General features: G+C 35.8%; 1 protein-coding gene across 8 annotated transcripts; it reads left to right on the top strand.

Annotated features, from left to right (window-relative positions):
* The first annotated feature begins 516 nt into the window (after positions 1-516).
* Positions 517-23,637, top strand: LOC102231523 (D(2) dopamine receptor-like). Of its 8 annotated transcripts, none has more exons than XM_023331466.1 (9): positions 517-782; positions 9,332-9,342; positions 9,915-12,818; positions 13,616-13,725; positions 16,370-16,506; positions 18,470-18,669; positions 19,685-19,768; positions 20,005-20,359; positions 21,690-23,637. In XM_023331466.1, the coding sequence occupies exons 3-9, from the start codon at positions 12,441-12,443 to the stop codon at positions 21,884-21,886; spliced, it is 1,461 nt and encodes a 486-aa protein (XP_023187234.1). In that variant the 5' UTR covers positions 517-782; positions 9,332-9,342; positions 9,915-12,440; the 3' UTR covers positions 21,887-23,637. The 8 variants fall into 8 exon arrangements, with proteins under 8 accessions (XP_023187234.1, XP_023187233.1, XP_023187236.1 ...); XM_023331465.1 differs by having other exon boundaries at positions 9,332-9,399; XM_023331464.1 differs by lacking the exon at positions 517-782 and having other exon boundaries at positions 4,868-10,158; positions 10,889-10,959; positions 12,404-12,818.
* Positions 23,638-24,115: the final 478 nt, after the last annotated feature.

The raw sequence follows: 24,115 nt of genomic DNA, 5'->3' as shown, positions 1-24,115 counted from the left end.
TGTTGAAACACCGATGTGCTTTTCTTCAGGTAGGCTCCTCTTTATTTACATTTCATGTTTGAGGAGTGCTTAAATAAAGGTTGTATACAGACATGCAGTTGAAATATAGCTGTCAGACTTGATGACATGTAACATGTCAGTGTGCAAGTATATGATGAGAGATGTAGCCTTACTATTCCCATGGAGCTGGAAGGATTTTTGCTTTTACTTTTCTACGTTGAGGCAGTTGGTATGATATGTAACAGTGGCAGCAAGGTATACTTTCCACAATCAGGAGCAACAGTATCTCAAAAGCTCACATAAAGTCTCTTTGGAATCTATAAAGTATTTCTGAATTAAAATGTAAGTCTTAATGTGCAGGTGTTTCTACTCTCTGGTGTTGTAAAGTGTTTCTTAAGAAAATATGAAATTGTGACACTTTCAAAAACACTTAGGCTTAACATGTTTTGTCACGCCCCTTTCTGTTTCTGTAGCCAACCATGTGGCTCTTTCTCTTTCTCGCTAGAACGGATATAAACAGGCGAAAATGAGCCTCTATTGCCCCCTTTCCCTCCCCTCATCCTCCCCGGCTCCTCTCCTCTACCCAGCAGCTGTTTCCAGCTTCTTTCACACTCGGCGCCGCGGAGAGCACATCCGCGGCTCAGCTGAAGGACGGGAGCAAACATTTAATTTTCACATTGTATAACTGGTCAGGGTCGGGGTGAGGCGATCGGCAGCGTCTGTCTCATTTCTGCCGCTCAACCAGGAGGGAGCGCGGAGCAGAAGTTCAACCAGAACAGAAGGTAAGGCGTAATTCATAAAAAAAAAAATGTTCGGAAATGCTTTTTGCAGGAATTTATTATTCCTATATAGGCGAATAAGATACATTCTTGTTAGTTGTAAGTTGCTGTAAACTTCAATGTTTACTATACTTTTTGCTTATTTTCATGTCATAGTTTTAAATTGCAACAATTCACATTCATCTGTAGAAATGAATCAGTCAAATCAACATAATCTAGACATATTAAAATTTAATAACATTTATTCCAGTTTTATTCTGGGTATACAAGAAACTCCTGCAATTTATGCCCATTATTAAAGAAGTTCTACATTCAAGGCAGCCAAGCTTTTTGCATGGAAAGTCTGTGCAGCAATCCCTCCTCTTAGATATTGTGGGGAAGTTTAATTTAGTGGAAAGAAAACATTTGTATATAAAAATAAAAGCTTTCGTTTTGCTTAATCTCTTGCAGACAATATGTTACTTTTAAGTACTGAAGAATGTGTTTCATTCATTTCACAATAACTTCCATTATTTTGGATGAAAGTGCTAAAATCACATCTTAAAATAATAACTACGCCAACCTCAAATACTCGTGTCCTTCTTTTTAAAGATGCAGCATGTAAATGCTTGGATTATTTTTTATTTATTCCTAAACTCCTGTTAATCCTGGCTCCATACTTAAAAAAATAAACTGGTCATTGTATAACAGACCAAGAACAGTGTGAAGTTATGTGTCGTTTGCAAATGCATCCAGCAGAAGCTCTGGTACTCGTCCTATCACACAAACTAAAAGCATCTGAGAGGCACAAGCTTCTTTATTTCTTCCAAGAAGTTTTAATTTTGATTACTGACCTTGTCTTAATTGTGACACTAGCAAGAATTTACAGTTCAAACCTGTGAAATAATTGGCATAGTGTAGTTTACAGTAATGTTTTAATGCAAACACTGTGTTCTTAGCATAAATCTTAGATTGTTGAGTTTCTTGTGCGGAAATCTTTTAGATAGGTTTATTTTAATTCTTTAACTCTTTTATTTTCCAGTCGTGTTTGAAGTAAAGCTATAGGTTGAGGCAAAGGTTTTTTGGCAGTGAAGTGGACAGTAGGTTCTACTTTCTAACTAATGGCTACACCGTGTCTTATTGATCCCCAATAGGCATGTGTACAATCTGTGCCTAGTGACAAACTTGTATTATCATATGATTCACTTACAAGATAAAGGAAAATATCACTCAGACTTTGTTTTCGGCCTTCAATTAAAAAAACACTCTTCAGCACTTTATCCTCTGCTGTTGACTTCTGAATGTGAGTTTCCATAGCAGTCTGTTCGCAATGGGCTCACTTCAGTTGCAAGTGACTACCAAAAGCTTCAGTGTCTCTTTTTAAATAAGAGATAGAGAAGATGTGAAATTGCACGTTGAATAATAAATGCTGATGTCTGGTGTGGAGCACTGCCTCAGGACTGGAATTTTCATGTTGTGTTGAAGTGATTCTCCTGCATGCTCATCAGTTTATTGGGAATCCGTTTAAGCAGAGGAATTCTGGCCATTTTTGCAAGCTTTTACAAGGGAAAATATTTGTTACCTGCTGTTTAATTTAGTCACTTCCATTTTTATCACTTTAGGTAAGTGAATTTTACCTTGCAAGGCTTTGAGCACTTGTTTATCACAGAATTATTTTCCAAGAAACAGCTATCATTTCAAATCCTCTCGGTTTTATGTGGAAGGTAGAAATAAATACAAAAGCAACATCACATTCTGTCTTTTGTTGCTCTTCTTTTCATAATTTGAGCAGAGAATGATCTCAGAATAGTAGTTTTGTTCTCTGTTGCATAATTTACAGACGCATTGCAATATATTAGAATATGATTTGAGTTAATTTATTTCACTACACTTTAAATCACAACATGAAACCTACACAATGTAGAGATTCATTAAATATAGCTGCTTTGACTTTCATCTTCATAAAAATACAGTGCATCAACACGAGTAGATAAGATGTCCCAAATCATCACTGACTGTGGAAGCTTCACATTGGACATAAAGCAATTTAAATTCTATGTTTCCACGCTCTCTCCAGAGTCTGTGACCATAATTTAAAAGAAAAATCCAACATCTACTTTCACTTATAAAAAGGACTGTAGGACAAGGATCATTTATTTTTCGTAACCCAGCTGAGATACATGTGATATAATCTGTGGTGTTAAGGAGTGGCTTAAACACAAGGGGTGTCAAAATCATAGCCCATGTCTTGAATATGTTTGTGTGTGGAGATTCCAGCTGCATTCCACATCTTGTGAATTTCCCTGAAACTCTAGAATTTGCTTTTTTTTTGCAAGGCTGTTGTTATGGCTGCTGGTTTGTGCACAGCACTTTACATCCATCTGCATGACAGCATGAATACCACACCATACATGTTCCCTGAGATTGTGTCAGCCATGTCATAGCTAAAACACACATGTACTAAAAATGCTATTTTACTGGTGTTATATTATGATTTTCTGAACATCTGGGTTTTTTTTCACTAGCTAAACAAATAGGTGAAATACATTTAATTCAGTTGAGTATATATCTGTAGCATCAGTTCACAACAAATGTGTGAATTGGCACCGAATGTTGTCTTAATTTGTTCTAGTCATGCAGTTACACACAGAGCCTGAGTGGGAGTCATTTTTCGCCCTGTAGTTTTATGTTTCAGACCCAATTTAGATAAGAACCTATTATCATTAAAATCAGGTAATTATAATCTTACTTGTTAGGTCTACAATTGTGGGGCATTGTGACATAAAACTATTAAATGGTATGCCTTAGCGCAACAGAATTCATTGAGTTGATTAAATAGTAGTTTGCAAGCAAAGTACATCTTGCTTTACCCACCTCATCATCCTCATTTGACATTGTTAACCTCAAGCTCATTTTTTTTAAAAAGTCAGCAATTTTTGCTCAACTTTTTCCAACGCTTTCCTCTTTTTATATCTAACCTTCACCATGTCCACCCTTGCTCTTTCTATTTTCTATCTTCAAAAAAAAATGCTCAGCATGTAAGGTTACATTAATTATGTCAGTCACTGCCCACAGGCCAATTTCCTGGTCATTGTTGACCATAAATTGGCCATTGTTGGTCACAACAAAAAACAAGCATTTTTTTTTTCTTTTGAAACACTTGTTTCAAGAAGTGCTTTTAAAACAAAAACAAAAAAAGACAGCCGATACGGCAGGCAGTTGCAACATAAAAGCAGCTTCACCACACTTGTATTGTAGTTAGACATCGATTACCAGTAGACAAATTAAACTGTTTTTATGTTAAAATGGCCTGCCATAAGGTAGTAGCATTTTGCTGTTGACATAGATGCAAACCGGCTCAAAAAATAAAATAAAATAAAAGATGGACGCTGGCCCTTATGCCCCAAACGTCACACCCACCCACCGGGAAATGTCCCAATCCTCCCAATTCGCCAGTCCAGGTCTACTTTAAAATATTCCAATTTGGTCCTAATTGGAATTCAGTTTGCAATAATACTATATTAGTATTCACATTTGCAGTCAAAATCTACTGACTGATCATTAAAAACAAAAGGCCACTAAAAGAAGTTGAAGAAGCGAGTCTTATTTTTATTTTTTCCTGAATTGGACAGAGAGCTGATTATGCAGCAGCTGAACACGATTCCCAGTGGCATTGAGTCTCATTCCTTCCTCTCAGTGAAAGAAATCAAAGATGTATTGCAAGACAGCTCATTACTCTGAAAACTTACTTCACTTTATTCACCATTGGGTTTTTTCTTTAATTTTTTTTTTTAGCAGTACCAAAACCAGACAAGGTGAAAAATGTAATAGACCTGTCTAGAGTAACCAGGGATGAGTAGAGCAATGGACAAGGAGAAACATGAGGATATTTCACAGGAGGACTGAGTGATAGGAGAAAATAGGCTGGGTTACTGGGAGGATAGTTCTGTTTTAAGGGCAGATGAGGATGAGAGAAGGAGAGGTTGCTTTTTAAAAGTGATTTTGCCTGTTTAAAAAATGCAAAATAGTGTAACAAAATCAATTAATTTCTTGTATAATCAAGTTTGAAAGAAAGTAGTGTATTTTGTATTTGTAATTTGGTTGCATTTTTCATATTCTTAAAAACTAGTACCGTATATTATTTTCAGAATATTGGGTAGTTTTTTAGCCATATGAAATAAAATTTTCATCCAGTGCGCTGTTGATGTGTTTATGTGCCTTGAGGTGCTTCAAGGCAGTTTTCTGGACTCTGATTTCACCTTGATATTTAAATTTAAATATCTCCGTTATGTTTTATATTTTGTGTTTCTTGTGTGTTGTGCAAACTAACTATTGCAAAAACCATCTTCAGATGTTTTTTTTCAGTTTTACCTATTTTTAATTTTGGCCATTTATTTTCACATTCTCATCAAAATCTGTGGTTTCTTATCTTTTTCAATCATTTAAAAAAAAGCATTTATACTACACTGTTGTACCTTTTCTAAGTCAAGAATCAGATCATATTTATTTATAAAACCCAACTTCAGTCTTGTCTGCAAACACATAAAATCTGACCTTAAAAATCTAATCTCACTAAATCCATTGACATTTTGTGCTTGCAATCTCCAATAACTTTTTACATTTCAGGATGTATGCTGGATGAATACACTGTTATATTTTCTCCGATGACAATTAAATTGCAGCGACAAGCAGAGAATAATGTACATTCTTTCAAAGTTGCTGTCACGCTGTTTCTTTTCTTGGCTGAAACCTGAACATGCTTTTCATGAGGGTCCAAAATCTAAAGTTTTAGTGCATTTTGTGAAACATCACACATTTGAAGCATGCATGTCATTTTAGCACGTGCCCCTATTTTGTGTTGCGTAGAACTTTTAGCATGTGACTGAATTCTCCCATCAACAATTTTTGTCTCACTTAATAAATGCTAGTGTTGTAGTACCCAAGACCAGTCATTGTCTCAACTTGGTCTCGGGTTAGGTGGTCTTGACTACAACACTAATGGACGCCTGTCCATCTTTGACTGAAAGTTCAACACAATCTATGAGGTCAATTAACTAGCAACTTATTAAAATAAAAAAATAAAATAAAAATAAAAGCAAATGGTTTGTGTTTTAGTCATGGTATAGCCACTCCAAATATTCAGCATCCTTGTCCAAATGATATTCACAGCAACAAGCCGTTCTGCTCAAAGAATCTTATACAAGTTGTCATTTTTCTCATCTTCATTGTTTTAGCAATGTCACTGTTCCTGTCTCTGCAGAATTTTAAAGTTTAATCTTAGTCTTTCTGTTCCATGTTCATTTTTGCTGTCACCTTATTGTGTCAATTCTGGTCACAAACACATCTCAACACAGCTGGTGGTCCAACAGATTCCTACTTCTTCAGTCTTTGAAAAACATCTCTGGTTCTTCAAATGTGAGAGAATTATATTTTTTGTTACCAAGGCAAAGTTGCAGTTCAAGATTTATTGGTTTATTTAATTTTTGGTTGGAGGAAATATATATTTTTTCTTTTCATTCTTATCGCATTAGAATGAAACGCGATAAATGTAGCTCATATCTTATTATGAGCTACATTTCTTATTTAATAATAAGAAATGAGCTAAATGCAGGATTTTTATTCTGCTATAAATTGAAAGTAAATATTTGAGGTCCCAGTTGAGCAGCTGTGGGCAAAAGATGAGCCAGTGCTGCTTGAATATTTCATTTTCTTTTTTGCTTTTTGGTGGAACAGTTTGTAGCTTTTCTCTTGCTCTAGTTTAATGCCTTAGGGCAGCTTGTTCTTTGTTGTTTTGAATTAATTTTTAGGCAAACTGAAGTGAGAGTTACTTCAAAAACATTGCTTGAAAAACTGCTTAGAAAACAAAGCTCTTAATATATTTCAGGTTTCCTTAAAAAAAACAAAAAAACATATATATTTCATATATTTTGTTTTCAGTAAATCTTCCTGAACTATGTGACGGTTAAATGAAGATAACAGATGATTTATAAATAAAAATGGACTCTCATCACATGAGGAGTCCAGAATTGGTCTGCAGGATTTCCAAGATTGTTTGAAAAGTAGATCTTAGCAGAATCTCTTGTGAGTGTGAAGGCAGTCATTATGCTACTGAACTGCTTACCACTCACCAAATACATTTTTACTGCTGGTTTCCCACATCAGGTATCACATCTGGAATCGGATGTTTGTTTACAAGCTATGTATGCAGTTTTCCCTTAACGTTAAAACTAGTTGTTTCTTTACAAACTAAGACATAACTTTTTTGTCACTCTCTCTGATATTAAATCTAAAATAAATACTTCGGGTCAATTAGAGCTATGGGAATTATTTCTAACCAGTCAAAAAGTTTATATGCATTCTTTTAATATTTGGTAGCAATGCATTTAAACTGTGTGGCTTCTCATGACAGTTTGCTTGAATTTTGGCCCGTTCCTTATCATGATTTGACCCCTTTATTCCAAATTAGGGATAGCGTTTTGATGATAACGCCCCCTATTTTCCTTTAACTGTAGCAAAGGTCAATATGACCAAACACATATTTGAGTTTTTTTCTTTTTTTTAGGTCACAGAACATGTCTACAAAATTTAGAATCTTTGTTCCTGAATTGTCAGATTGCAACCTGCTTTGTTACTTTACTGGCTTTATTGTGCCAATTTGGAGAAATGTCTTCTTCATCCCAAAGTGGCCCTTTATCTCATCTTTAGACAAGACTTATTGTGACAAACAACATTGTTACCAGCTTCACCCAGCAACTTTGCAAAGTAGTTTGTTTTTTCTGGAACTGAAATGCAAATTTCAACTTTTTCCTCCCTGGGACACAGAACTTTCCCTAAATGGTATAATGGTTGAACATTGTCATGGTGTTTATACTTATATATAATTGTTTGAACAGATGACCATCAGAACTTCCAGCATCTGACATTTATACCCAGAGGAGAGGTTGTTGCTTTAAAATATATCAAAAAAGGTGAGCCATGATTTAACTAAATTTTAACAAATCAGTTAACTCATTTATTTAGTAATGTTCATGTAACTAATAAGTTAATTATTGGTACTAAATATTTCAATTACCAGAAGCTTACAAAGTTATGCCAACATTGTCTGAGTTTTGCCAAACTGTTTGTAAGGTATACGCTTAGTGTAACTAAACTTCTGACTGAAGAAAGTAACAAAGAATTATTCCTGTCATTTTTCCGGTGGTTAGCAACAGAAGTAGTGTTGTTAAGGCTGGCTGACCTAAAACTATAAATCTTTATCCTGATTTAATGTCAAAGGGTGAGAAAGATGTGTCTTTTATCCAGTATAAGTAAATATTCTTTTTCAACTATATATAGAATGTGGAACGTTTCTGCACCTCAACCATCAGTTGCAGCCTTGCTTGGAAAGAAGGACGATTGTCAATGCTACAATTATTTTCATTATTTTATTAGCAGCGTTATGTTGCAGATTGTTTCTTTGACATCCTGTGCAATAATTATTACCTAGTGCAGGTCCCTATGTGCTTATCTTGGCTCGGTCAGCCAAGAACTGCTGACCAAAATACCATGTCTGCATGTCTTTCACTGATTGCTATGAGCTGAATACACTAATCTGCTCCTTGACCTTGTTCTCCTTTTCCTCCTTCTGTTCCCTGTCATTGTCTTCATCCGTCCAACTCATCATTAAATTTGATGCCGTTGTAGCTACATGTTGCATTTGAAGTGCTGTCTAAAAAACTCATCAGTTACATCAGTCTTCTTTCAAACATTCTAGGCATAATTTTTAAGGTTTTGCTCCTCTTCCTGGAGGAATCTCCTTTACTCATAGTACACATGCTAATCATTGCCTGATTATGATTAGCGCATCTTTTCTTTAGAATTGACAAGTAATTAATTCAAAACAATGCTCCGGTGTGTTACAGAAGAGATCTCTAAGAACATAAAGAGAATATCCATAATCTGGGAGATTTTAGTGTCATAAAGTGGTTCTATTCAAGTGTGTAGAATATGGACTTAATTTGAAGAGTTACTGCATATTAAAAGTGGAGACAACTTTGTATAGACTTATAAAGTCAAATCTGCTGGACAATTTTCACTAAATCCTGGCAAAGGAAAGTAAATCTCTAAAATGTTTTTAACCTACAGAGTTTCAGATCAAATATAGTAACCCAGCTGTTAAGAAAGAAGTACAGTCTAAAGTTGATGCGCTAAAATTATGAAATATCATATCTGATCATAAAGAAATACTGAAACATGTCAAATTAGCTTCATAATAATAACTATATACCTCTTAATGTAGTTCCTTTTTCCTCATTACTTGCCTTTACAACATTATATTAAAATAAAGTGTTGCCCAAAAAAGCTGAAAGACTATTTTATGGTTTGACTTTTCATTAAAATTTGAAGAACATATTCCCATCCAAATGTCATGTCTTTTCTACTTTTTCCATTAAAGCATTCATTGTTCATTGTTGTCCATGATGTCCTCTGTTGATTCTTGTTAGTATAACTGAGTTATTGGTACGTGAGCTAAAAGTGTCTGCGGTGTGGCAGCATGTTGATATCAGCTCTTCTCATGTTGGTTTTGATTGCAGATAAACTTGGGGTAAGCAGTATAGCTATGTGAAAATCTGAATCTTATTCATCACCTTCAGGCTGACTGGTAAGGTGTCAGAGGTCATTTACAATTTCCTATTGGTAATAAATAATTGATGTGCCATTTTGCATGATATTGTAAGTTTTAGTTGTAGATGAGAGCAATGGAAAGAGGAGAGGGGAGAAAATGTAATGTATTCCGCCAGTCATGCCTCTTTTCTGCATGTCTACTGGCATTAATGATTGCTATATAAATTTATTCACACATTTTATGTTCTTCTGTCTTCCTAGTTTCTTTTTTTTTATCTGCAAATGAGACAGCAGATGTCACATAAAACTAATGTCATAGAAGTATTCTTAAATCTTTGTCAGTGTTGTTATTTTGAAAAACATGAATGGAGTCCTTAAAGTTATTCTACTGAACTACTTAATTTGCCCCAGTTCAGGAAAAAAAAAACATTCTGCACAATCAGTTTTCCATGTTTCATCCATCTTTTTAAAAAAATAAATAGATGCTCTTGCCATGTGGATGAGACACTTTTTGGTGTTGCTCATAAATGACCCATGATTGCCCACAAACAGGTGTGAAGAACAGTTTCCACACCACAGCACCTGCCATCTGACTTTTCGTTGGGGGGAGGAACCATTCAGTCCCAACTCCGCTACTCAGATGGAATTAAATCAAGGTTTCCCCTGCGACTGCCATGAAAACACGGAGTAGAGCACAGATGAAACCACTTTACAGGTTTCTTTCAGGCATCTGGTGATAAATGAGACGTCCCTGCCTTCGTAAGTGACATTGAATGGACATTTTGCAATAAGAAAGGTGAGAAACAAACAGTAAGAGCAAAATTCCTGTTTGAGATTTCCTAAAGGGAACTTTTTTGTGGCTATAAACATCTAAATGTTGAAGTTTTTGTTCATAGCCCGCAAGCCAGATTTTGCAAACTAATAACACAAATTGCCATATGGTTTTTATAGTTGCTTCCATGCCACCCACATAAGTGCTAAAGGTATGGGCAGCTCTAACATCTGTTGGAGTGCCCATAAATCTGTAAAAAAAAACTATTCAGGTTTGGGAACAACATATGCTGCCTTGTTTTTCACAAAATGCTTTATTAAAGTTTATTGGTCAGGCAATGCTTTATTGGCTACGTGGCTGCTAGAAAATGATTGAAATTGAAAAGCACTCTATAAATGGATAAATTAGTTTAATTCAATTGTTTTTTCTTATTCTTTTTTTAAAACACAGTAAAAATCTAGGATGTAAAATTCAATAGTTTTGAAAGAATAGATTTTCTTTTCTTTTTTTAGATGTCATTTCTTCTTTTTTTGCCACTCCATCATTACAATGTAGCTAGTTATTTTTCTTTAATTCACATAAATCAGCACAAAAGAACCATAGTCATTGTGGTATCTGGGATATTGACTGATTTGATATTTTATTTTCCAGAAATGTCAATAGGCTATAAAATGCTAAGTGTGTCTTGTGTTTTAGTATTTTTGTTAGTATGTGGTCACATTTATTTATTTCAGTTTTTATCTTTGTTTTCTAGAAATCCGCTAAGGAAATGGTTGGTGAACAAAATCTGATGATTTTATGCTTTTGCTGATTTCACCGACTGTGGTGAGCTACTGGAGGCTTATTAAAAATCAAATGTTCTAATTAGTGAACTCAATATAGGATGCGCTGACAGTAGTTATGAGTGTAAAAGCTCTTCCTGACGGAAAAAGATTCTAGGTTAGCAATTTCCAGAATCAGTGAAGTGTTTGAAAATGAAGATAAAGGAGGCACAAAAGTTGCAAGAAGCCTTTAGAAAGGAAGCTTTTCTGTAGAGGGTTGTTGGCTATTCCCCCAGGCTGCTGCTTTTAAGGAAGTGAGACTTCATCAGTTAAGGATGAACACATTGCAGCAAAGTTTATCTGTTTTTTTCCCCCTTTGGTAATGCCAATTTTGTCTGCCTTGGAACGTCTAGAATTTATAAGTCTTACTGTTATGGTGTACTCTTTATTTAGGGAATACATACTTAACAATGCTATTTGTCTTTGTTTTGAAATAATTTGGAAATTCTGATTAACTGCAGAACTGTGCAACTATGAATACTCTCCCTAACACACACTTTGTGACTTCAGCTGTGGTTCTAATTTAATGACCTATAATTAATGAGTGATTTAATGGGATAAATGAAACAAAATGTAATTCTATTTAGTCGTGTTTAATTTGTACAGATATCTTTGTCCCTTAACATGGAGGACTTTTTTGTTAGATTTTTTGTGATGAAGATCCTTTATTATCTATAATGTAAAAAACAAGTTTTATTGTTATGTATAGTTCTTGGAGAGAAATTGTAATAGGCCGGTAAAAGGTTTACAAAATCCAAGATTTGAAATTTGCCTCAGAATTTCTGAACACTGCATCTCTATTGTTTTCCCATTTCCCCATTTTTTCCCCCCATCTTTCTTTTTGGCTGTTTCGGTTCATTGTTTCAGTTTCTGACATTTTGCTTTATGATTTAACTTCCATCCATCCCCTTTAAAACGTTTCTCTCAGCTACACCTTGTGACTTGAGGAGATGATGCAATATGGTGTTAAAAATGTCTAGATTTTCAGTATATTTTGCAACCAGTGGTCATCTTAATTATTGTCATGTTAAAAGAACCAGAGAAAAAATAACAAGTAACTAACAACATTTTAATGGAGAATATTTTAAAGAAATTCATAGATATGTACCAAAATTTTACTCAGAAATACAATATCTATTATTTTACCCCCACTTTTAATCATCCAAGAATAAACTAGCCAAACTCTACAATATCTTATATGACTTTAGACGTTATATGTCATTTGTATTGTTGTTCTTTGAGTGATTTCCTATTCAGCGCTCTCTGTGTTTCTCTGTAATGCGAGACAAAAGAATAATCCATTACTGATGTTATAGAAACTTTTGCTTTTCATCTCTGTTGTGTAAAAAGAGCTCAGTGTTTGTATTTGCTAAGAAAGACTCTTGAATGAACTCTGAGTCATGTGAGGTCTCATGGTAATTACTTTTCTCCTCCTCTCTTTGTTTTAGCCACTTTCCTCTTTATCATGTTCACTGGAGCGAAGTCATGACTTTACTCAACGAGACCGAAGAGACCACCTCTCTCTCCGCTCCCCTCTCCTCCCTTAGGAACAATTTCTCAGCCTTTTTCACACCTGACGCCTCTTATTCCCCTGTATCCTATCCCACTTCCTCCTCCTCTTCCTTCCTGCTGACATCCTCCAACTGCACCGACTCTTCACCATCTTCCTCACCACCGTACAACTTCTATGCTGTGCTGCTAGTCCTTCTAATCTTTTGTGTGGTGTTCGGCAATGTGCTGGTGTGTGTGGCTGTGTCTCGGGAGCGTGCCTTGCAGACCACCACCAACTACCTCATTGTCTCCCTGGCCGTGTCCGATCTGCTGCTGGCAACCCTGGTCATGCCTTGGGGTGTTTACCTGGAGGTAATGTAGAAATATGCACAACGTTGTTTTTCAAACAAGTCTAAAAACATTTCTCTGATCCAAAGTGGAATAAAACTGGATGATTCTTTGTAGGTTCAGGTGTTTTTTTTTTTTTTGTTGGAGGCAATGTTAAACAAATGAAAATTATTTCCATATTTTAAAACAGCAGTGACATATTCTATCGCACTGCTAAAGTATTCAATTGCAAAGTACTGTCTCCTCAATGCGCGAGAGAAGGAAAAAACATGAAGTTGACATATTTAGATAATGTCTGATGAGGTAGTCAAGAGGTAGTGATACTTTTGTGTTTTGTATGTGAATCAGTGGGCAAGATGAGCCGAAAGAAATAATGTTGAACAAATGGATGATTTGCTTAGTGGCCCAAAATATAACAAGATAGGGCAGTTTCATTAGGCATTCTAAAATAATATATTCATCTGTTATTAGCTTGCCAAATTAATTCCTGTTGACATTTATCAAATATGTAAATTAACAGATAATCCCTTTGCAGAAAATGCCCATATAATGTTTGAAAAGTGCCAAAGCGAATCTCTCTGGGCTTATCGTCAGGCAAAGAAAGCCAGAAGAAAGAAGACGCTATTAGAAACATGATAATTATTAAAGTTTTATTTTATTCTTCTGCTACTTATTCAGACATAAATGACTTGCATCATACTTGAGTTATAAGAACAATTGGTTTGCTTGTTTTGTAATTAAATTGCGTGCTGTGATTTGTCCTTGTTAGATTATAGGGAACGACTGAGCCACAACTTTAATCTATTTTTGTGTTCCTGAAGGTGGTTGGGGAGTGGCGCTTCAGTCTAATTCACTGTGACATCCTGCTCACTCTGGACGTCATGATGTGCACCGCCAGCATCCTCAACCTGTGCGCCATCAGCATTGACAGGTGGGTTTCCTCTTTTTTTCTATCCCAAGGTGAACCCAACATGACACAAGGAAGGCATGTGAAGAAGACATAAGTTTTTCTACCAAAATCAAAGGCACCCTGGAAACAGGAAACCCAGGAATAAAAGGAGAAATGAATAGAAAACAGGGTCAGGTAGTTATTGACCTCACAATGAGTATCAGAGAAAATAACAGAGACAACAAAGGAGTCTGTTTGTTGGAGAGTGTGGTTACAAGAACAGACGATGTGTTGAAATGGCAGCCAGGGAAAAAAATCAAAGATTAGCACTTAAGAACAGCCAGCAGAGAAATCAAACTCAAGAAATCTGAAAAATAATGGAGAGAAAACATATTCTCAACAAAATAACATCTGCTCAGGCTGATACTGCAAAAATGAGGAAAAATAGCATAACCCCTTTTTATTGTGTAGTCTATCTTAACAGCTACACATATTTGTAATAACACTCATTTTTTAAAATCTTATAATACATGCCTTATCAGAATAGAGTTTTATTGAATCATTTTTCATACTTTGTATTCAAAATCTAGTTTAGAAAAATATCTTTGTATCTTAAAATTCACTGATGGTGGGTAAACTTAAAAGATTTTTACAAATGTAATAATTGTTTTCCTCTGGGAAACTTCAAGCTATTAAACAAAACTGATAAGAAAATAATCAAAAATACCCTTTTCCTGTCAAATTGCTATAAGCATTATAGTAAAGACATTTGTTATTTTGTAAAATATGTAGTTTATATGTTGTCTTTGAAACTATTCCAAAATGTCATGCTGTCTGGCCTATTTGCATAATATTGGGCTGAATAATTAAATAAAGTGTCTTGTAGTTCCTCAAAATTAGATGGGTCAAAAAGCTGGAATGATGACAGATGTTTGTCTAAGGGTGAACACCTGCTTCATTATTTGTTTTTATTTTATCATCCAACTATCACTGAACAGCAGGACAAAAAAGCCCTGCGTACTGTCATCATGTATGTGTCCAGCAGGTTGGAGACTGTGGTTTTATGTCCCCAATGTCCTCCGCTGTCATCTGTGATCTTGGCAGTTTTTTAAGGCCCATAAAAACACATTTAATGATTTGAGCTTCCACTTGATGCGCTCGTCCTGCGTCCTGAGGGAGGTGACCAGACACCCAGCGGGCAAACCTTCTATAGCTGTGTCCTCATTTTTCAAACCGACATATTGAGGTTGTGCTAGTTTACACACGCAGTCTGGTACATTAACCTAGGACAAAGTCTTTAGTCATTTTTGAGGGGGAAAAAGACAAAAACAACAACAAAAAAAGACAACTAAGGTTAATCCTAGATATTTGACTTCTGGCTTTGCTTCACATAAAAAAAAGATTGCTCTCATGTATTTTTTGTGTGTTTTACCCATCAATATGTTATTTTTTCTTTCCACGTATACATTTTGTCTATCCATAAAATACATTTTTAAGTATTTAGGACCTCTTTCTTTCATGCAACTACAAACTTTAACTTTTGTTCTGGAGAGATAAAAACAAAAAGGAACTTTTTGTCATGCAGAATATTGCGTGTAGACAAAAACTTCCTGTATGCCATTCTAAGCACACAGTCTACAAGGTGAAGCATAAGTGTGAAATTAAAAAGCTTCAGGATGCTTTTCTTGTGCATGGAGAAAAATAATTTACTGAGTTGATGGTGAGGTGGATGGAGATCATTACAGGGAAATTCTGGCAGAAAATCTGAAAGAGGCTGTAATAGTATTGAGACCACTATTTGCTAAATGTTTCAAAAGTCAATAATATAGTCTCCCATCATGCAAATCAAATGAATCAAAACAACTAAATAATGAATTAAGCTTCCTTATCAGGTTTGTACTAATTTATCAAGTTTTATTGCTGAAGAGATTAGAAGCAGAAAGATACAAGAACTAGTAACTGAAGGCAGCTGCAGAAACGAAAGAACAACAAAAGAGAAAATCCTGTCTCTGATGAGGTCCATATGATTCTGACTTCAAACTGCCATCATCTGCAAAGACTTCTCAGCATTCATTTAAAATGTAATAAAGCAACTTTACCCTTAGAAGTAGTTCAACTAAAAATTTTCATAACTGCAGATAAAGCTCTATAAGGTGATTTGCCATCGTTTGCAATTCCTGAATCCTTCCTGTGAGATATAAACAGACATCTTTTAAGGACTTGTTTGTAAGAATCTGAACTGCTCCAGGCTCACTATCTGATTATACGTTGCAGGCAAAGTAATGAATACTGTGCAGAATCGACTCATGTTTTAACAGCTTCTGTTTACTTCTTGTCTGTGACCTTCCGGGTGCCGCCGAGACATGAGCTGCTCACTTAAAACCACCAACAGCAGCAGGCAACTTCAATTGCTTTTGACAGCTATGTGTTTTGTGTCCTTGCAGCTGCGAAACAAGAAGTGACAGCTTTTGTCTGTTTGAGAAACAAACCAGGATTTGATTGTCATGTTTTTATTACTTTAAAATATGTAAGAACACGGCTGTGGGATAACTAACTCACTGGATTTATCAGAGATTGTTTGTTCTGCATTGACATATTTGTTCAGAAGCATGCCTAGTGGGTGTAAGAGACATGCTAATGTGACACCAGTCGGGTTTTTTATACTTGTGCATGTATGTTGTTGCAGATACACAGCAGTAGCCATGCCGCTGCTGTACAACACCAGATACAGCTCCAGGAGGAGGGTGGCTGTGATGATTGCCGTGGTGTGGTTTCTCTCTTTTGCCATCTCCTGCCCTTTGTTGTTTGGACTGAACAATACAGGTGAAAGTAACTTTTAGACACTCCTCTCACCTTACTGCAATCAGCCATTGTGGTGGTCAGAATAATCACACCTATTAAGGCCATAAAAGTAGCACAACGAAACTTTGTTGTGAAAAAAGATGATCTTTTAGGGGTTGTGTTATTCCTACTCAGCATTGTGCACAAATGGTAATGTATACGACAAATTTTGATATAATCAGTGGTTGTTGTTTTTTTTATTTACTCTTGGCATATCTCATTTCAGAGTAATATGATATAGTTAGTTGTCTGCTGTGTGCCTTTTTTAGAGATAAGGCTGTTGACCAAAGATCTATGACCTCTGTGTTGTCATTGTGCAGGACTCCTGTATTCTAAAGTGACTGATCAAAATACTTTATTACATCTAAAATTTTCTATTTCCACATATTGTGCTCCATTGTTGTTATGGATTCAGAGTTTGGTTTCCAGACAATTCTGCGAATAGAAAAGCAATGAGAAACAACTTTGAGACATTGTGTCACTTCCAGCCCAGGTTCCGACAAAATGAAGTTTGTTTTATTAAATGATGCTAGAAATGTTCTCATTTATTTGTAGAAGGGCGTTAAAACTTGCAGAGCTTTTCAGTCAAGTTCACACTTTTTTCTCATCTGACAGCAATACTTCTGTAGAGCTGTTTCATACATCTGGGAACATTAGCCAGCACTCAAATTACTTTATGCTTAAACTCTTGCATTGGCAAAATAATTTGTACACATTGAGTTAGTAACAGATGATGCTTTGTAAAGCGATTAGACACAGATAATCTTTGATTAGTTTGTTACCTCACTTGGCAGCTGGAGTGGTGGCGCTCATCAGTCAACTTCTGTGCTGATAAAGGCTTCTGCGGTGGGGGGTGGGCTCAAGCTTTGAAAGTGTTCAGACTGAGCTCAAAGAAAGGGCTTTAGGCTGAGTGAGAATCACAAAGTAATGTGAGAGCTTACTTCCAACAAGCCAGCACAGCAGGACTGAATGATGCAAGTCAGACAGCGAAAACACATCTCTCTCCTCACAGCTATGGGTTGCTCGTACATTACGGCTCACAGCTTGAGACGTTTCTCATTCGCTTCTGCTGACAGTGTTAGTGATTGAGTTACATCACTGGTATGCTTTAAATCCAAGCAGTGTTGTTATAGATGTTTTTGATGAAACTTAGATTAGTAAAATCCAAAGGGTACCGAATAATTAAATTCCACCTAAGGATCACTTCAAACGGTAGGATTAAATGGGTTAAGGATCTGTAAGGAAAATGTTAAATTCTGCAATGTCTTTCTTCTCTCATAACAAGTGATGTGGATAACAGCTTTGTTCAAACTGGATAAAACAGTCAGAACACAATAAAGCTACAACAAACAAGTGACTGAATCTGTCTGCGTTTGTAGTGCATTTAAAAGATGATGAAAGGCAGCTTGTCATCTAACCTGATTGTCATGTAATTTTTTATTATTACTATTTCATAGTTGTTGCTGATAATTAGAAAAGAATAATCAACAGCAAATCAATATGATATCAAAGTTATAAATCCAGAAATGCATGATATTTTTTTGGTTTCATTACATTTGAGGGTGAATTTCTAAGCATCTAAATTTGTCAGTCTAGTTCTCTAAAGGCGATTAAACTTGGTTGCACTTTATAAAACTATTTATATTATTTATTCCACATGTATTGCATATGTTAACTCAGAGAATAGTAATTGTCTGAGCATAATGTATAGTGTATAGTTTGTATGCTTTTGAAAGCTGTTTGTGGTGCTGTTTAATAACAGTGAAAGCTTTTGAATTTTGTGTGAAATCAGGGCTTCTTTTGGTACATAACATTAAAAATAACCATGTATGTGCATCTAATAATTTATTCTAATTTTGATTCAATATCTGGTACCTTGATTGCTTGAGTTGCATATTTTGCAAAGCTAATACTTGCGTCTTCTTGTTTATCTTTCCTGCATCAGACAGCCGGGAAGGCACAACATGCAGCTTCGCAGACCCGGCGTTCGTGGTCTACTCCTCCGTCGCATCTTTCTATGTACCATTTATCGTAACATTGTTGGTGTATGCCCAGATCTGCGTGGTGTTGCGTAAACGTGGGAGACGCACTGCCCCACCGCGCAAACACGGTGGTCCTGGAGCAGCAGAGAGTCGACAGCGGAAGGTAAATATCTCAGTTTTGCTGAAGCTTCACTATTTTCTTATTGTTTTAATTTGTTTGGGCTGATATTTACAGTAAGCATCCATGAAACCTAAAACCCAGGTCACTCTATTGTAAATCTGCCTTAGTGGCAGAAGATATGTTTAATAAGCTAAATAAGTAAAGACTAATTCATGTATTTCAGTAGATTTAAGTAAATAATTGTCCAAAATAACCATTCTACACATTTAAAAATGTAGCATAACATACTAAAGGCCAGTAAAGCCAGGCTGCATAAAATGTATTTGCACCTAATCAGTTGTTGTTGAAAATTTTATATAAATCAAACCAATATTTTATTTGTAACTGTTAAGATTAAGTGTACGTAGTGCATATAAAGAGAATTGTTCTCTGATTCATTACTTTAATAATCAAAACTCGTACTTGCACATTATTGCACACATGGTGTCTCCGTGTTGCATAACACTCTCAGTCCATCACACTGTGGATTGTGGTTTAATAAACTCTCTCTGTATTATATTGATTTTAGTTTTTGTTTGAAAAAATGGGTCATAAATCTGCTTTATGTCTTCAACTGAGGTGACAGAGGGTAGAAACGGTCTACCGCACTAAATTAAAACTGGTTATTATACACTGACAACTTCCCTTTACCATTTTCCTGCTACACAGCAACAACATTGGTTTTCAAGAAGGAAAAAAACAATGTCAAATTTTAATATTGTTCCATTAGAAAACAATGTATTGTTGTTGATTTAATAATGATGGAACAACCACTGCTGTCTAGAAAATTCTTCTCACGTCTTTTTGTTTCTTTTTTCCAAAGGTTGTGATTCAGTTTAATTAAAAGAGGTTACTCGTGAAGTTAGGGTAGCTATTGATTGAAAATTAAATTTAGAAGACACTTGAAGTGTCATGCAAAACTATTACACTTTGTCGTTTTATTTGCATTGAGTGTAAGGGTCTTTTTAGATTTTCACTCTTTTCACTTATTGAATCTCCTTTTTCCTTCCCTTTTCAGAATAAGTGCACACAACCAGAAGATGTGAAACTGTGTACCCTGATCCTAAGGCCTGCCACTGCAGGTCCTCAACGAAAGAAAGTGGTGAGCAACCTAAACAAGCTTTCCATCTAAACAATGTGACTATTTTTTCTTTATATTTCTCTTTCCATTGAGTCTCCTGAATCTGTTGTGAATTTCTGCTTTGTTATTTGATTATTACCACATACCATTCTGTCCCTTATTTAACATTTTGTTTCTTCTTCTCAAACCTGCATCTTTTTTTGTCCCCCAAAGCTTGCTTTTCTCACCTCCCTCCTTCTTCCCTCGCTATGTATCAGAGCCTCGTGAAGGAGTCTGTGGTTCATCCCCTCGAAGTGGAGCCGGGTCGTTTCCTACCACAGACGGAGCAGAATCTACCGCCTCCCAACGCTCCACAGCCTTCCAATCATTCACTGCAGTCTAAAATCTCACTCTCCATCGCAGTAGGACCGGCTCCGGCTCTTCCCTCAACCGTGGCGCGATCCGCTTTAACGCCCCGTCCCCCCACCCTCGAGGATGGCATGAGGGGCCGAGAGGGGTGGAGGGAGCGCAGCGGAGGCAAAGAGAAATGGGGCACCACCAAGGAGAGGGTGAGAGGGAGGCTCTCACAGCAGAAGGAGCGGAAGGCAACACAGATGCTGGCTATTGTGCTGGGTGAGGAAGAAGAAGAACAGACTAATTGATCAGATGTTCACATAGAATTAGTGGCTCTTTAGACTTAATGGAGATAAAATATATCCTTTGATTTGGGTTGAACAGGCTTATATTTTAAACAATTCTATTTTTCATCTCCATTTATAGTTTGTTTCTTGTCAAAGCTTATTGTTTAGCATTAACCTGCAAGAACCACATTTTAGCATAAGGCAGAAACTACTTTTATACTACGTTGCAGTCTGCTTTCTTACAACCTTACGTGTTTTATATTTTATGAATGGCTGCATCTCTCAAAATAGAACTGGTGAGGTTATCTGTTGCTTCAGTAGTTTTGTGACACTGAAATAATAAAATGTAGGAATGTGAATGTTGTTTCATTACTCAGATTTCTGTATGAGTTGTCATATATTGCTGTGCAAACTAAACACACATAGGCAGGCTGACAGCTGCATTAGGCGAACTATATTTTTATTGCACACAATATACGTTCAACATAGTGGAACGTATTCCATGGTGCATATGGTGCAATCTTGTAGATGGTCAAGATCTGCCGATAGCAGCCACATGTTCCACCTCATCCCAAACATTAAAATCCCCAAAGTAGCCAGTGAAAGATGTAAACTTGGCCTTATATCCCCCGTTTCTGGAGAAACTGCTGAAATGAAAGAATAAATTGAGTTTGATGGAATGTAACTTGGATTATACTGGAATGTGCCTCGTTTATACAGCTGGATTGTAATGGGAAGTATTTTAGTAATTACAGCTGAATTTGGACCATAATTTGATATAAATTTAACCAAATTATCTCATAAAAGGACTCAATTTAATTGGTTACCAAGAAACTACATTGTCATAATAAAAAGTCTGTTGTTTAAGATGTTTGTTTAACTTACTTCCTGAGTGACTTCAGCAAAATTTATCATCTTACATTACAAAATTAACAGTAAAAGTTGGTGCTTTTTCTTAAGAGGTTCTTCCTAAAGAAAAGCACCTAAGCAGGATGTAATGAATAGTAACACATAAATCATTTTTTTAGATCGCTATTAAGCCATAAATAAATAATGTTCTTCACTAAATAAACATTCAATAAAGAGTGAGTTATGACCATAATTCCTCCTTGAGAAAATAACGTCTGTAATTCTATTTTATGTCGTTCTTTTGTTTTGAGCTGATATTCTGTGCTGTTGATTTTGCTAATGAACTACTCGGAGATTTTCAAATGAATAATGATTATCAGACATTTTTAGAGTGGAATATAAATATATACGGATATATATTTATGTATACACACATTCACATATGTGATCAGTGTTGTCTGTCTGTTTTCAAGGTGTGTTCATCATCTGCTGGCTGCCTTTCTTCCTGACCCATGTGCTAAAGGCCCACTGCAGGAGCTGCTGCATCTCACCTTCTCTGTACAGTGCCGTCACCTGGCTTGGATATCTCAACAGTGCTGTAAATCCTGTCATCTACACAACTTTCAACATTGAATTTCGCAAAGCCTTCATCAAGATCCTGCACTGCTAGCCCAGACTAAAAATGCATCAGTTGTCAAAATAAATAAATAAGAAAACAAGTTGTGGGACTTGTTAAGAGATTGCAAAAATAAAAATACTCTGTGACAGTTTGATTCTGAGAGGAACTGAGACTATAATCTGTGTGACTTGGAGTCATAGAGATAAAGATTTATTTTGGAAAGCTTGAGGAAAAAAAAATTTAACCAGCGCCTCAGTCAAGACTAAGCCACAGAGAGAAAATAATGTTTATGAAGCCAACGACAGCAGGCACAAAATATCCTTCAAAAAATAGTTTGTGACAAGTGGAAGACAGCGACAAGAAAAATAAGAAAGGTGGAGAAATGTACAGTAAAGGAGACAAATACTGTGCAATGTGTCTATATTCTGTAAAGGGAATACGTTCAGACAGGTGATCATACTTCATCATTCTGACTCAGACTCCACATTTGTGGATTTCAGCGCAACACTACTGTTTCCTGAGTACTCAAACCTTTGATTTGTATTTGACCGATTCTGCTACATTAACTTGTGATCTCAGCAAACCTTCTCTCAACGTGTTTGCATGTGCTGGTATTTCTCACATGACAGGAGCAAATAAAATGCACAAGAAAAGGAAAGGAAATACCGGTACTCCAAATTTGTTTTTGTTTAATTTTGTATTGGTGACATGTTTTTGGAAACCTACTTTCGTTTACTAAATATGTGCTGTCAGTAATTGTTTTTAACCCCAACCCTACTTCAGTGCATAAATTGTGCCATCTATAATTTACTGTTTCAATAGATTTTGTGTTGAACATTGTGTAAATAAATATTATCAATCAATAAATATTATCAAATAAAAATAATAATTTCATCTCTTTCAGATTTGCTATAGAGGGGGGAAAAAAACCCTCAGCCAAAATGAACCAAGTTATTCTTTGTGCTATTTCCTTCCATATGTACTTGGGAGGTTTCTGTACTTCCACCATCAGTTTCAACATCACTGTGGAGGAGAAAACATCCTCATTGCTTTCATCTGCTTAACAGCACCACCAGGTGATGTAATTTTATACCATTGTGGGTATATTTTTTTTTAAAAATCATTTTAACTTTTAGTGATTTGAATGTGTACACCTATTTTGGTGATGGCAGCGGATGTGAATCACTCACACAAAATCTGTGTATGCGGGTTTCTTACCGATCACTATTAGTTTATCACACCGCGGCTCTGAAATTATTAAGTTGTTTCCATGAGTTTTGCTGCAATAATTGTAAAATTTTGCTTGGCACCATAAAACCTCTGCTTGTGCTTTTTCCTTCCCCCTTTAAAGAGGGCCATAACAGATGACTTTGTACATTTCACCGTTTATGTGTACATGCATACATAAAACATCATTAAGTCTCTTTGCCATGCACAGAACATCTTAGCAACTAAAAAATACAAGTTTATGGGTTTATTCAAATGTGCATCCATTAAAAACAGACAAAATGAGTTTTTATTGTTTTGGAAGATAATGTCTAACTTTATAAGTTAGCTTATTAGCAATTCTGAATAAATTGTAAAGGGAAATTTTCAAGTTGAACTATTGAGGAAATGAATATAGAACTCATTTTGTCTTTGGTGGTTGTCTTGACTAAACTCATTGACTTCAAAGGCATTCATTTAAATCCACATTTGTTTGCTAGATAATTTCCTTTTCCTTTGATATTATAATCCCCTCTTCTACCTAATCCAAACGTGTTAAATAACTTTAAGAAATATGAAATAATTTTATACTCTGGTGCCATTTAGTCAACTTTTCAGATTTGTATTTCATTAAGTCTCTTGATGTTCAAACATTATTTAAATGAAGGCAGCAGAAGTGAAAATAAAAACTGTTTTTATAGTTACAAGTATAAAAAGATTTTTATTCCCTCTCGCCAGCAAGTCTGACAGGAACAAAGAAGAGAAACAAAAAGTGTGTAACTTGCAGCGTTGTGACAGGAGCTCTGCTGCACTGTCAGTGAGCTTGCTGATCTGTCACCAGGCACAAAATAAAACAACTGATGTTATAAAGTTGTAAATACTGCTGCTTTATAATGTGAAATAGCCTAGGTTTTTTTTTCTCTCCCTGACTGTTGCCAAGAGGTTGCAAAGCTGTCAGACATGAAAGGTTTATTTTCTTAGCATCAGTGTGATGAGGAGATTGGAAGGATGGAACCTCATGCTTTTGTTCTGAAAGTTTGTATAGATATTTTGTAGATTACATGTTGGAAAGCG

The sequence above is a fragment of the Xiphophorus maculatus genome, chromosome 3 (genome assembly GCF_002775205.1).
Source record: "Xiphophorus maculatus strain JP 163 A chromosome 3, X_maculatus-5.0-male, whole genome shotgun sequence".
Lineage (NCBI taxonomy): Eukaryota > Metazoa > Chordata > Actinopteri > Cyprinodontiformes > Poeciliidae > Xiphophorus > Xiphophorus maculatus.
This window is presented reverse-complemented; position numbering and strand designations above follow the sequence as displayed.